The sequence below is a fragment of the Heterodontus francisci genome, chromosome 4, assembly GCF_036365525.1.
Source record: "Heterodontus francisci isolate sHetFra1 chromosome 4, sHetFra1.hap1, whole genome shotgun sequence".
Lineage (NCBI taxonomy): Eukaryota > Metazoa > Chordata > Chondrichthyes > Heterodontiformes > Heterodontidae > Heterodontus > Heterodontus francisci.
Genome location: NC_090374.1, coordinates 27,374,714 through 27,388,593, shown reverse-complemented (window position 1 = coordinate 27,388,593; position 13,880 = coordinate 27,374,714). Strand labels below are relative to the sequence as shown.

The 13,880-nt window shown below is 43.2% G+C and overlaps 1 protein-coding gene across 1 annotated transcript in view; it reads left to right on the top strand.

Moving 5' to 3' along the window:
• Positions 1-13,880, top strand: part of LOC137368631 (15-hydroxyprostaglandin dehydrogenase [NAD(+)]-like) — a 138,897-nt gene that overhangs the window by 57,484 nt on the left and 67,533 nt on the right. The window contains exons 3-4 of the mRNA XM_068028775.1: positions 9,356-9,462; positions 11,455-11,551. Of these exons, the coding sequence (XP_067884876.1) occupies positions 9,356-9,462; positions 11,455-11,551 (204 nt within the window). The remainder of the gene's footprint in view (positions 1-9,355; positions 9,463-11,454; positions 11,552-13,880) is intronic.

Genomic DNA, 13,880 nt, shown 5'->3' with positions numbered 1-13,880 from the left:
ATGCTGAGACTACAAGAGTCAGAGACTGGGAATTCTGCGGTGAGTAACTCACCTTCTGACTCTTCAATGTTGTGTACCCGCATCATATGGATTTCAATGATTAAAGAAGGCAGCTCACCACCACCTTCTCAAGGGAAATTAGGGATGGGCAACAAATGCTGACCTTGCCAGCAATGCCCACATCCGGTGAAATAATGTTTTAAAAAGCCAGCATTTGACTGAGTGTGGCATCAAGGAGCCGGATGTTGAAGTCAATGGAATGAGGGGGAAAATTCTCCACTGGTTGGAGTTATACCTAGCAGAAAGGAAGATGGTTGTGGTTGTTAGAGGTCAATCATCTCAGCCCCAGGACATCACTGCAGGCGCTCCTCAGGGTAGTGTCCTCGTCCCAACCATCTTCAGCTACTTCATCACTGACCTTCCCTCCAACATGATGTCAAACGTGGGGATGTTTGCTGATGATTGAGCTTCTTGAGTGTTATTGGTGCTGCACTCATCCAGACAAGTGGGGAGTATTTCATTACACTCCTGTTTTGTGCCTTGTAGATGGTGGACAGGGAAGTTAGGAGGTGAGTTACTTGCTGCAGAATGTTACACTCTTGTTCAAAAAAGGATGCAAGGAAAAGCCCAGCAACTACAGGTCAGCCAGTTTAGCCTCAGTGGTGGGAAAATGTTTAGAAACGATAATTTGGGACAAAATTAACAGTCATTTTGACAAATGCGGATTAATTAAGGAAAGCCAGCATGGATTTGTTAAGGAAAAATAAATAAAAAGTTGATAAGGCATAATGCAGTTGATATGGTGTTCATGGACTTCCTAAAGGGATTTGATAAAGTGTCAGATAATAGGCTTGTAAGCAAAGTTAGAGCCCACGGAATAAAAGGGACAGTAGCTGCATTGATATGAAATTGGCTGAATGAGAGGAAATAGAGAGCAGCGATGAACAGTTGTTTCCCGTACTGGAGGAAGGTGAAAGTGGAGTTTCCCAGAGGTCGGTGTTAGGACATCTACTTTTCTTGATACATATTAATGACCTCAACTTGCATATACAGGGCAAAATTTCAAAATTTGTGGATGACACAAAACTTGGAAGTATTGTGAACTGTAAGGAGGATAGTGATAAACTTCAAGGGGACATAAACAGGCTGGTGGAATGGACAGACAAGTGGCAGATGATATTTAATATAGAAAAGTGTGAAGTGATTCATTATGGTAGGAAGAATGAGGAGAGGCAATACAAAACAAAGTGTACAATTCTAAAGTGGGTGCAGGAGCAGACGGACCTGGGGATGCACAAATAATTGAAGGTTGCAGGGCATATTGAGAAAACAGTTAATAAAGTATACAGAATCCTGGACTTTATAAATAGGAACGTAGAGTACAAAAGCAAAGAAGTCCTGATAAACCGGTATAAAACAATGGCTCAGCCTCAACTGGGGTAATGTATCCAGTTCCGGGCATCATACTTCAGGAAGGATGTGAAGGCATTAGAGAGGGGTGCAGAAGACCTTCAGAAGAATGGTTCGAGGAATGAGGAACTTCAATTACATGGATAGATTGGAGAAGCTGGGGCTGTTCTCCTTAAAGAAGATTAAGAGTAGATTTGGTAGAGGTGTTCAAATTCTTGAGGGCTCTAGGCAGGGAAGATAGGGAGAAACTGTTTCTGTTGCCAGAAGGATCAAGAACCAGGGGACACCAATTTAAGGTGATTGGATAAAAAAGCAACGTGATATGAGGAAAACTTTTTTATGCAGCATGTGTTTAGGGTCTGGAATGCACTGCCTGAGAGTATGGTGGAGGCAGATTCAATCATGGCTTTCAAAAGAGAATTGGATAATTACATGAAGAGAGAGAATTTTCATGGCTACGGGGAAAAGGCAAGGGAAAAGGCAGGGGAGTGGAATGAGGCGAGTTTCTCTTGCAGAAAGTCAGCACAGATACGATGGGCTGAATGGCTTCTATCTGTACTTTAATGAATTCCTAGCCTCTGACCTGCTCTTGTAGCTATAGTATTTATATGGCTGGTCCAGTTAAATTTCTAGTCAATGACAACTCCCAGAATGTTGATGGTGGGGGATTCAGCGATGGTAATGCCATTTACTGCTAAGGGTAGATGGTTAGATCCTCTCTTGTTGGAGACAGTCATTGCCTGGCACTTGTGTGGCACGTATGTTACTTGCCACTTATCAGCCCAAGCTTGAATGTTGTCCAGGTCTTTCTGCATGCCTACACAGACTGCTTCCATATCTGAGGAGTCGTGAATGATATTGAGCATTGTGCAATCATTAGTGAACATCCCCACTTCTGACCTTATGTTGGAGGGAAGATTATTGATGAAGCAGCTGAAGATGGCTGGGCCAAGGACACTTGGAGAACTCCTGCAGTGATGCCCTGGGGATGAGATGATTGGCCTCTAACAACCACAACCCTCTTCCTTTGTGCTAAGAATGACTCCAACCAGTGGAGAATTTTTGCCCTGATTCCCATTGACTTAAATTTTGCTGGGGCTACACTTGGTCAAATGTTGCCTAGGGTAGGCGATGGCGTAGTGGTATTATCACTGGACTAGCAACGCAGAGACCCAGGGTATTCCTCTGGGGACATGGGTTCGAATCCCACCACAGCAGAAGGTGGAATTTGAACTTAATAAAAAATCTGGAATTAAAAACTAGTCTAATGATGGCCATGAAACCATTGTCGATTGTTGTAAAAACCCATCTGGTTCACTAATGTCCTTTAGGGAAGGAAATCTGCTGCCCTTACCTGGTCTGGCCTACATGTGACTCCAGACCCACAGCAATGTGGTTAACTCTTACATGCCCTCTGAAATGGCCTAGCAAGCCACTCAGTTGTACCTAACCACCACCACCTTCTCAAGGGCAATTAGGGATGGGCAATAAATGCTGGCCTTGCCAGCGACGCCCACATCCCGTGAATGAAAAAAAAATGATGTCAAGGACAGTCATTCTCACCTCACTTCTGGAATTCAGCTATTTTGTTCAAGTTTTGGACCAAGGCTGTAATGAGGTCTGAAGCCCTGGTGGATCCCCAAACTGAGCATCAATGAATTGAGTAATTGCTGAGTAAGTGCTGCTTGATAGCACTGCTGTTGACACCTTCCATCAGTTTGCCGATGATTGAGAGTAGACTAATGGGGCTGTAATTGGCCAGATTGGATTTGTCCTTCCTTTGTGGACAGGACATACCTGGGCAATTTTCCACATTGTTGGGTAGATGTAAGTATTGTAACTGTACTGGATCAACTTGCCTAGGAGCGCAGCTGGTTCTGGAGCACAAGTCTTCAGTAGTACAGCAGGGAGGTTGTCTGCACCCATAGCCTTTGCAGTATCCGGTGCCTTCAGCCATTTTTTGATATCATCCGGAGTGAATCAAATTGGCTGAAGACCGGCATCTGTGATGCTGGGGACTTCAGGAGGTGGCCAAAATGGATCATCCACTCAGCACTTCTGGCTGAAGATGATTGCAAATGCTGCAGCCTTGTCTTTTACATAGACGTGCTGAGCTCCCCCCATCATTGAGGATGGGATGTTTTTGGAGCCACCTCCTCCTGTTAGTTGTTCAATTTCCCACTACCTTTCAGACTGGATGTTACAGGACTGCAGAGCTTTGATCTGATCGGTTAGTTGTGGGATCACTTAGCTCTATCTCATGCTGCTTCTGCTGTCTAACATGCATATGGTCCTGTATTGTACCTTTACCAGGTTGACACTTCACTTTTAGCTTTGCCTGGTGCTGCTCCTGGCATTCTGTCCTACACTCCTCATTAAATCAAGGTCAGTCCCCTGGCTTGATGACAATGGTAGAGTGAGGGATATGCCAGGCCATGAGGTTACAGATTGTGGTTGAATGCAATCCTGCTGCTGCAGATGGTCCGCTGTGCTTCATTGATGCCCAATTTTGAGCTGCCAGATCTGTTCTGAATCTAACCCATTTAGCACAATGGTAGTAAAGGCCTGCTCGGGTATTAAATTGAAACCCGACCCAGGCCCGACCCAACCACAGCCAACTTGAGCCTGACCCGGGCCCGAGTCCTTTAATTTTATTTCACGCCCGACCCAGCCCGACCAGACACGAATATCCTTCATCTGTTCCAGCAGCAGGTTATTCCTGCAGATGGAGTTGTGGGGAATCATGGGTAAGCCTGATCCCGTGAGTTCCCGGAAGCTGTGTCCAGCCCGACCTGACCCCAGCCCGAATGCTGGACTCGGAATATTGACCCAACACGAGCCGAACCTGACACATGTAGTCCGGTCTAGTCAGGTTCGGGTCAGATAGCCAGGCTTTAAATGGTAGTGCCGCACAACAGAATGGAGGGTGTTCTCACTGTGAAGCTGTGAAAGTTGTTGAACATGCTGTGCCATTGCTACCCTCAGTGCTTCTTCCAGTGGTGTTTAACCTGGAGCATCACTGATTCATCAGCTGAGGTGGAGTGGTAGGTGGTAATCAGCATGAGGTTTGCCCATGTTTGGCCTGATGCTACGAGACTTCATGGGATTCAGAATTAATGTTGAGGACTCACAGGGCCACTCCCTCCCAATTGGATACCACTGTGCCACCACCTCTGGTGGGTCAGGACATACCCTGGCATGGTGATGGAGGAGTCTGGGACATTGACTGTAAGGTATGATTTGGTGAATATGACCGTGTCAGGTTGTTGCTTGACGTGCCCGTAGGACAGCTCTTCCACTTTTGGCATAAATCCCCTGATGGTAGCGAGGGGGACTTTTGCAGGGTGTGCCATTGTTGTTTCCAATGCCCAGATCAATGCCAGGTGGTCTGTCTGGTTTTGTCCTTATTGAATTTTCTGTAGCAGTTTGATACAACTGAGTAGCTTGCTAGACCATTTCAGAGAACAGTCAAGAGTCAACCACATTGCTGTGGGTCCAGAGTGACTTGTAGGCCAGACAAGATAAGGATAGCAGATTTCCTTCCTTTGAAGGGCATTAGTAAACCTGATAGGTTTCACAACAATCCAGTAGCTTCATAATCATCATTAATGAGAGTAATTAATTAAGTTCAAATTCCTTCAGCTGCCATGGTGGGATTTGAACTCACATATCTGGACCTTTCGCCTGGGCCTCTAGATTACTAGTCCAGTAACAGTACTACTATGCTACCATTCCTGATCAGTGCAGTATTGTGGGAGTGCTGCACTGTTGGAGGTGCCATCTTTCAAAACCTTCTATGACACTATTTCAAGGAAGAGAAGGGCATTCTCCTGGGCCAATATTTATCCCTCAGCCTGCACCTGAAAACAGATTATCTGGCCATTGTTTCATTCCTGTTTGTGGGAACTTGCTGCTCATAAATTGACTGCCATGTTCCCTACATGACAACTGCAAAAGTGCATAATTGGCTATAAAACTCTTTGAGATGTCCTGAGGTTGTGAAAGACACTATTTACATGCAAGTCTTTCTTTAGATACACAACTTCTAAAGCTTGGTTCAGTCGTAGCAGAGTCATTTGCTTTGTTCTGGCAGTTTCAATTCATTCAGTGGTGAAGAATTCAGTTATAAAATGGAACCTGCCACATTTCAGCAGAGATTGTGAAACTTTAAAGAGGGTGTCAGCTGTCACTCAACGGACTTTATGGAGACCTTTTAAAAAATGCTGGAGATTACTCAATTTCCAGAGAATTAATACCCAGCAGCTTTACACCTCTTCCAGAAGATATTAACATACCACTCATGAGATAAGAAGAGATTACCATGGCTACCAATTTAGAAATTACATTATAAAGATCCATAAAGATACATGTTATGAGCCACCAGTAGTTCATTTGGCAACGTCCAAGCAATTAAATGAAATCTATAAACAGGTCTTCATAAAGCAATCTATTTGAACTATAGATTTTTAAAAATCATTTAAAAAAGTCCTTAAAGATCTGGTTCAAGGATGGCGTTTAAGGAAATTCCTAATTTCGATTCTGTTTGTTGAAAGAGTGCTAATTTTTATTTAAATTCATTCTCAGGATGTGGGTGTCACTGGCAAGTCTGGTATTTATTGCCCATCCCTGAAAACTACATAAGTTAGACCATTGAGCCCCGAATCCTCACAGTAGGCAAGTTCACACCACAATTTGCTAGAAAAATAATTAGAATGCATCGCAATGAGCATAGCAGTGGGTTGGGAACAGTGCAGAGAATGATTGGGCCTGACACAAAATGGAGTAACAAGTTATTTAACAGCCACACATTTAGGAGCAATGATTCTGATTTGGTCGCATGGGGATCGGCCGCAATATCTATGGGTAAAATGTCCAGCTTGGGTTTAATTTTATTGAGTTTGAGCTGAAGATTGTACAGTGTATGTCATTAGATTTCTACAGTTCCTGCAGCTGTGAGCTCCTACCTTCTGGTTCTACACCTCCTCTGATCATACACTGATTCCTGTTCCTATACACTGTTAAACCCACCCCCACAAAAATACTGAGTCTGATATAATGACCTTTAATTAAAATGGGACTAACACTAGCAGAGTTCACATTAAACATCCTCAGCACATCTCCAAATGAACTTCATTTAAAGACCGTGCTGTCTTTCAGAATGGCTGTGAATCAGTGCAATTTTTTTTCACAACTTTTAAAATCAGATATGCAGAGCCTTCCATGGATACCAGCTCACACACTCGTTGCATTTTGAATACATCAAGTCGAATTAGTTTACAGTCCGTGCACAGCTACTGAGAATTTGGCACACACACTCCCCATCACTTTCTGCACATCATTGTAATCGATGGAAAGTCATAGGGAAGACACTCACAAATTCATGATCGGTACTGCCGACGAGTGAGGCTCCTGTGTACATTTGTAAAGGATAAAATCCCTTTTGCAAATCTTTACAAGGTACTGATGAAACAATGCAAAAAAGATAACCCCGCTTTAAAGCTCAAATACAAGTGTGAAAATAGAGTATGGGCTTTATAGATGCTCCTTTACTAGAATATTTCATTTCACTTTGAGTATGTAATTTGGAGACAATTCCTAAGCATTCAGATTCGGACAATATTTGAATTGACAATCAGACACAAGCAGCTTCTTCTGGTTAGCTCACAACACACTCCCACCTTGAGCACCATTGCTCACCTCTTCCCTGCTTATCATGTGCAAATGCTGGCAGCGAGGCCAGGATCAGGGTCCCAATCCATTTTCTTCCTGTCCCGGTGGTCCCTGGTGTAGCGGCAGGAAAGTCTCAAAGCCTTTTCATGAGGAAGAAGGACTGGCAGCTTCCACTCCGCCTCCATTTTGGCCCAATATTTTATTTGTTGAAGGCCTTGGTGTCAGCCTAGGACTTCAGTAAAAGAAGTATTCGGGGCTCAGAGCTGTGAGTTCACGTCTTACTTCAGAAACTTGAGTACATAATCTAGGACAACACTCCAGTGCAGTACTGAGGGAGTTCTACACTGTCGGGCGTACTGTCTTTCAGATGGGGCGTTAAATTGAGGCCCCATCGGCTCTTTTTAGTGGCGATAAACGATATAACAGCACTATTCAAGGAAGAGGGCGGCACAGTGGCGCAGTGGTTAGCACTGCAGCCTCACAGCTCCAGGGACCCGGGTTCGATTCTGGGTACTGCCTGTGTGGAATTTGCAAGTTCTCCCTGTATCTGCGTGGGTTTTCTCCGGGTGCTCCGGTTTCCTCCCACAAGCCAAAAGACTTGCAGGTTGATAGGTAAATTGGCCATTATAAATTGTCACTAGTATAGGTAGGTGGTAGGGAAATATAGGGACAGGTGGGGATGTTTGGTAGGAATATGGGATTAGTGTAGGATTAGTATAAATGGGTGGTTGATGGTCGGCACGGACTCGGTGGGCCGAAGGGCCTGTTTCAGTGCTGTATCTCTAATCATAATCTAATCTAAGAGCTGGGAGAGTTTTCAAAGTGTCCTGGACAATATTTATCCCTCAGCCAACATCACTAAAACAAATTATCTGGTCATTATTAAATTGCTGTTTGTGGGAGCTTGCTGTGTCCAAATTGGCTGCCACATTTACTACATTCCAACAAGGACTACACTTCAAAAGTACTTCATTGGCTATAAAACGTTTTGCAATGTCCTGAAGTCATGAAAGGTGCTTTCTTTGTCTTCTGCCTCAATAAGTGGCCTCCCACCTCTTCTGCAGCAACACCTGCATTCTCCTCCAGGTCATGCAGCAGTTATCCCTTGTTGGCCAAGAGCCTGGCATGAAGACACAATGATGCCCCAACCCAGGGAATTGGGCTGGGGTTCGTGACTGGGTTGCGAATGTGGTCAAAGGAATATCGAACCTGTAATATTGGTTTTCAACTGAAAGTTATTTCCTTTTGTTCAGTCTTGGGTTACAAAAGGAAGAACCCTGAAACAAGTTCAGAGCAAGTACTTTGAGCGTGCATATAATATTGTGTGTTGGGTAAGATAGAAGAAGCTGGATAATGGAATAGAAAAAGATAGATTGGGAAGGGAGGTTTCATGACTAGTCTCTCTAGAGACCACTGAGCGGCTAAAGACAGCTCTACATTTAGAAGAGGTGAATGTTAAGGCCTCCTACCTACTGGAAACTGGCCAGTAGTACCCCAAAAATGGCCACTCCATTGCCACCAATGCAGTTCCCTGGGGCCTAACACTCAGCAGGTGGTTGAACTGAAGAAAAGTTCCTCCTCTGTGTTGTTGGCTGGGAGAAGCAAGATGCTGCTCCCAGTTCTACAAAACTAACTTGGGCCACTGCCATTTTGGCTCTTCCCCCATTCAGACTTTGGCCTCCCCCCACCTCTCCACCTCAAATGGACCCAACTTCTTCAGTCCCAGACTGGCAGCCAGACCACCTGTTGTCACGGTGACCCAGAGCTTATGGGCTGCTCCAAGGTGACACTTGATCTCACCTTCTGATGCTACGGGGCCTGGCTGTTCAAATGAAACAGGTCTCCCACCTGGACTACTGGCCAGAGAGTTCTGGCTCTTGCTGTGCCATCCTGATGGTTAGGTGGTAAGGCAATGGAGCCTGCGTGGGACCTCAACAGTATTGCAAAGTAGAAAGAAAAGAGCCCGAAATGGAAAATGCCAGAATCTCTCAGCAGCTCGTTCAGCATCTGTGGAAAGAACAGACAAATTTCAGAGTTCAGATGCATTCTTTCTGAATTGGAGAGTCCATATTTAAAGTATTAGCCTGTCTTTCTCTCCGCACACAAAATGACAAATGATGCACCAAGAAAGTAAAAGTCGTTTGAAATCATAACATCCTGAAAACTTGCAATGATCCAAATATTTTAAATGTCCATCCAGTGTAGAATGTTACAGGGAAATTGCAGTCTTTAAATCTGATCAACCAAGTCAAAAATCGTTCATTGTTTCTTCCAGATGTTTTTAGTAAAACGGTGCAGACGTTTGGAAGACTAGATGTACTGTGCAATAATGCTGGAGTAAGCAATGAAAATTCCTGGGAAAAGACCATTTCTGTCAATCTGGTAAGTATCGTACAATGAAACACTATTTCCTCTACAAAATCTATCTTAATAATTCAGGTTCAGTTTTTTTTTAAATATATAACACCTTGACTTTGACACCATTCCTCCTTTTGCTGCCCCATTATATCTTTCCCCCCTGCTGGATTTCTGTCTCCACACTGCTCTCCCTCAGCTGAGGCAGCCATGTCAAAGGCTTTTCCATGTTCTTCCATATGCCTCCCTGTGTTTTTGTTTCTCTATTACTGCATTCAGTTCTGAGCACTGCACCACAAGAAGGATATATTAGCCTCAGAGGGGATAGAGCATAGATTCACCAGAATGATAGAGGGGATAAAAAGGTTCAATTATGAGGACAGGTTGCATAGACTAGGCTTGTACTTTCTTCACTATAGAAGATTAAATGGTGGACTAGTTGAGGTGTTTAAGATTATTAAAGAAGTTGGTAGGGTAAATAGAGAGAAACCATTTCCTCTGGTGGGGGAATCCAGAACAAGGGGGAACATAATTTTAAAATTAGAGCGAGGCTGTCGAGGAGTGACGTCAGGAAGCATTTCTTTACACAATGGGTACTGGAGATCCATTGAGGCTGGGGATCAATTGAAAATGTCAAAACTGAGGTTGACAGTTTTTTGTTAGCAAGGGTTATAGAACTAAAGCAGTTAAATGGAATTTAGACACGGATAAGCCATGATCTAACTGAATGAGGAAACAGCCTCAAGTAGCTAAATGGCCTCCTGTTCCTCTGTTTCGATGTTCATTGCTATCTGTGGGATGTTACTGGCGCAAAATGTCAGCGGCATTTTGCTTATATAATAAGAAATCATTACACACTAAAAGTAATTGACCAGGGGAAGAGCTTTGAAATGTTTTGACAATAGGGTAATGTGTTGATGTAAATGCACCAATATTTTCTCATTATAAAGGTACTAGTTCAGTTTTATTCATTACCCGAATAATCGAAAACTTTCTCTGACTTGTTTTTACAATTATATTGTTCAGCTGAATAAACAATTACAGAAAAGGACAATTTATGAACCTTTCAGTAACTGAGTGTGTGTTAGTGAGCCAGTGTAATATCTGGAAGTACAGTCTAATCAATATTGCTTTTATTATATTATACTCGAGCATTGAAAAAGAATACTCTGCTCTGTGTTCTGTTCAATGATACACAGAGTCAGGTAATTTGTTAAAGCACAACTGTCAGAATTTTTGATGCATTTTAAAATTCCCTTTAACACCTGCGACAAGTTTCTATACAGAAATCTTGCACTTACATAATGCCATTAATATAAAAACAATCTCCCAGGTGCTTCAGAGAGCATTGAGGAATGATGGGACAGGGATTAGGGTCCAAGGGGTAGGTTTTAGGAAAAATTTTGAAGAAAGGGGATAGGTAACAAGAAGGAAGAATTTAGGATAAGCACTCGAGAGTGAAGGGCCCAGGTGGCTTTTAATAACAACAGCTTGCATTCATATAGTGCCGTTAATGTAGTAAAACATCCCAAGGCACTTCACAGGAGCGTCGTCACACAGAATTTGACACCGAGCCACATGAGGAGATATTAAGACAGATGACCAAAAACTTGGTCAAAGAGGTAGGTTTTAAGGAGCATCTTAAAGAAGGAAAGAGAGGTAGAGAGGCAAAGAGGTGCAGGGAGGCAATTCCAGAGCTTCGGGACTTGGCAGCTAAAGGCACTGTCGCTGATGATGAAGTGATTAAAATTGAGGCTGTGCAAGTTGCCAGAATTGGAAGATCTCAGGGGGTTGTAGGGCTGGAGGAGGTTACAGAAGCAGGGAGAAGAGAGGCCAAGGAGAGATTTGAAGACAAGGATAAGAACTTTAAAATCAAGGCATTGCTGAACTGGGAGCCAATGACGGTCAGCAAGCACAGAGGTGATCAATGAATGGGACTTACTTTCAAATATACAGTTGTGTCTAATTTGCTCAATTAATTTTACACCAGACAGTTTTGTTTTGTGTCTTCTTTTGCAGGTGGCATTAATACAAGCAAGTTATCTTGCTTTGGACCATATGAGGTGTGACCGTGGTGGGAAGGGCGGGAGTATTGTGAACGTGGCTTCCATGTCAAGTAAGAACAGAAAGATGCTATATGACCACACATTTTTTAAACATAATTAACAGTTTATATCAAGAGATGTTAAAACAATGTCAATTGCATGGAGAGACTGGAGATGCTGGAATTTTCTTTAGAGCAGAGAAATGTAAGGGGAGATTTGATAGAGATGTTCAAAATCATGGAGAGTGTTGACAGAGTAGATACGGAGAAACTGTTTCTCATGAGAGGAGGGTCATTAGCCAGAGGACACAGATTTAAGATAATTGGCAAATGAGCCAGAAGTGAGATGGGGAAAATTGCTTTTTATGCAGCAAGTAGTTGTGATCTGGAATGCACTGCCTGAAGGGTGGTGGAGGTAGATTCAATAGTAACTTTCAAAAGGGCACTGTATACATATACTTGAAAAACTTCCAGGCTATGGGAAAGAGCAGGCTGGTGGAATGAATTGGATAGCTCTTTCCAAGAACTGGCAAAGTCACGATGGGCAGAATGGCCTCAATCTCTGCAATAAGATTCTCTGATCGTTTAGCAAGTATGAAAAATATTTCACTCTGTGCCATAGCATAGCACTTCTTGGCAACAAAAACAACAACAGCTTACCTTTGTACAACACCCGTCACATTGAAGTAAATCTTAACATTTGTTTGCCTACATAATAACAGTGACTGCACGTCAAACATAATGCATTGTGAAGTACCCTGGGACAGCCACATAAGTTTCAAGCCATGTTAGTATTAAGGGATGCATACCATTTAGGTCTATTAGCATTTCTACTTTTAATCCTATAAATTTTTTTTAGTAATTTCAATTTAGCTCAGTGGTTGCACTCTCACCTCTGCATCAGCAGGACATAGGTTCAAGACCTACTGTGGACTTGAACACATAATCAAGGCTGATACTGAGAGAGTGCTGCATTGGCAGAGGTGCTGTCTTTCAGATTAGTCACTAAAAAGTAGCAGCACAGGTTAGCAAAGCCAGAACAGCACTGTGGGTGTACCTACCACACGTGGACTGCAGCGGTTCAAGAAGGCGGCTCACCACCACCTTCTCAAGGGCAATTAGGGATGGGCAATAAATGCTGGTCTAGTCAGCAACGCCCAAATTCCATGAAAGAATAAAAATAAAAGTGCAAACAAAGCAGTTGGATTAATTTCTAGAGGAAAAGAATTCAAAATCAGAGAAGTTATGTTGAAATTGTATAGAACCTTGGTTAGATCACACTTGGAGTAGTGTGTACGGTTCTCAGCTCCACTCTACAAAAAGGATATGGCATCATTGGCGGAAGTTCAAAAAAGATTTTAAAAGGTTGATACCAGAACTGAGGTCGGTAACTATGGAAAGGTTGAACAGGCTGGGTCTCTTTTCTCAAGAAAAGGGAAGACTGAGGGGTGGGCTGATAGAGATCTGATAGGTCAGACTTAGAAAAGATAATTCCACATGTGGGCTTCTAATGCTAGAGGCTGTAAATATAAGATAGTTATTAATAAGGTAAGGTGTTGAAGGATTGGAGAACTGCTAATGTACATTTGCTCAAAAAGGGAGTGAGGGATAGACCGAACAATTACAGGCCAGTCAGTCTAACCTCGGGAGTGAGCCAATTATTGGCATCAGTTCTGAGAGTCAAGATAAACTTAGAAAGGCACTGAGTAATCAAGGACAGTCAGCATGGATTTGTTAAAAGAAGATCATGTCTAACTTGATTGAACTTTTTGAGGAAGTAACAAGGAGGATGGATGAGGGGAGTGCAGTTGATGTGGACTACATGGATTTTAGCAAGGCTTTTGACAAGGTCCCACATGGCAGACTGGTTTAAAAAAAAGCCCATGAGATCCAGGGAATGTAGCAAGTTGGATAGAAAATTGGCTGTTTGCAGTTGGGTTTTGCAGGGCTCAGTACTAAGTCCCCAGCTTTTTGTGGTATATATTAATGATTTGGACTTAAATGTAGAGGCCCTATCACGAAGTTTGCAGACGACACAAAAATTAACCACGTGGTTGATAATGAGGAGGGAAGATATCAATGGACTGGTCAGGTGGACAGAAAAGTGGCAAATGGAATTCACCCCGGAGAAGTGTGAGGTGTTGCATTTGGAGAGGTCAACAAGGTAAAGGAGTACACAATAAATGGGAGCATACTGAGAGGTGTAGAGGAAATGCGGGACCTTGGAGTGCACGTCCACAGATTCTTAAAGGTACCAGAACAGGGTGAGAAGGTGCTTAAGAAGGCTTATGGAATACTTTCCTTTAGCACAGTGGCACAGTGGTTAGCACCGCAGCCTCACAGCTCCAGGGACCCGGGTTCGATTCCGGGTACTGCCTGTGTGGAGTTTGCAAGTTCTCCC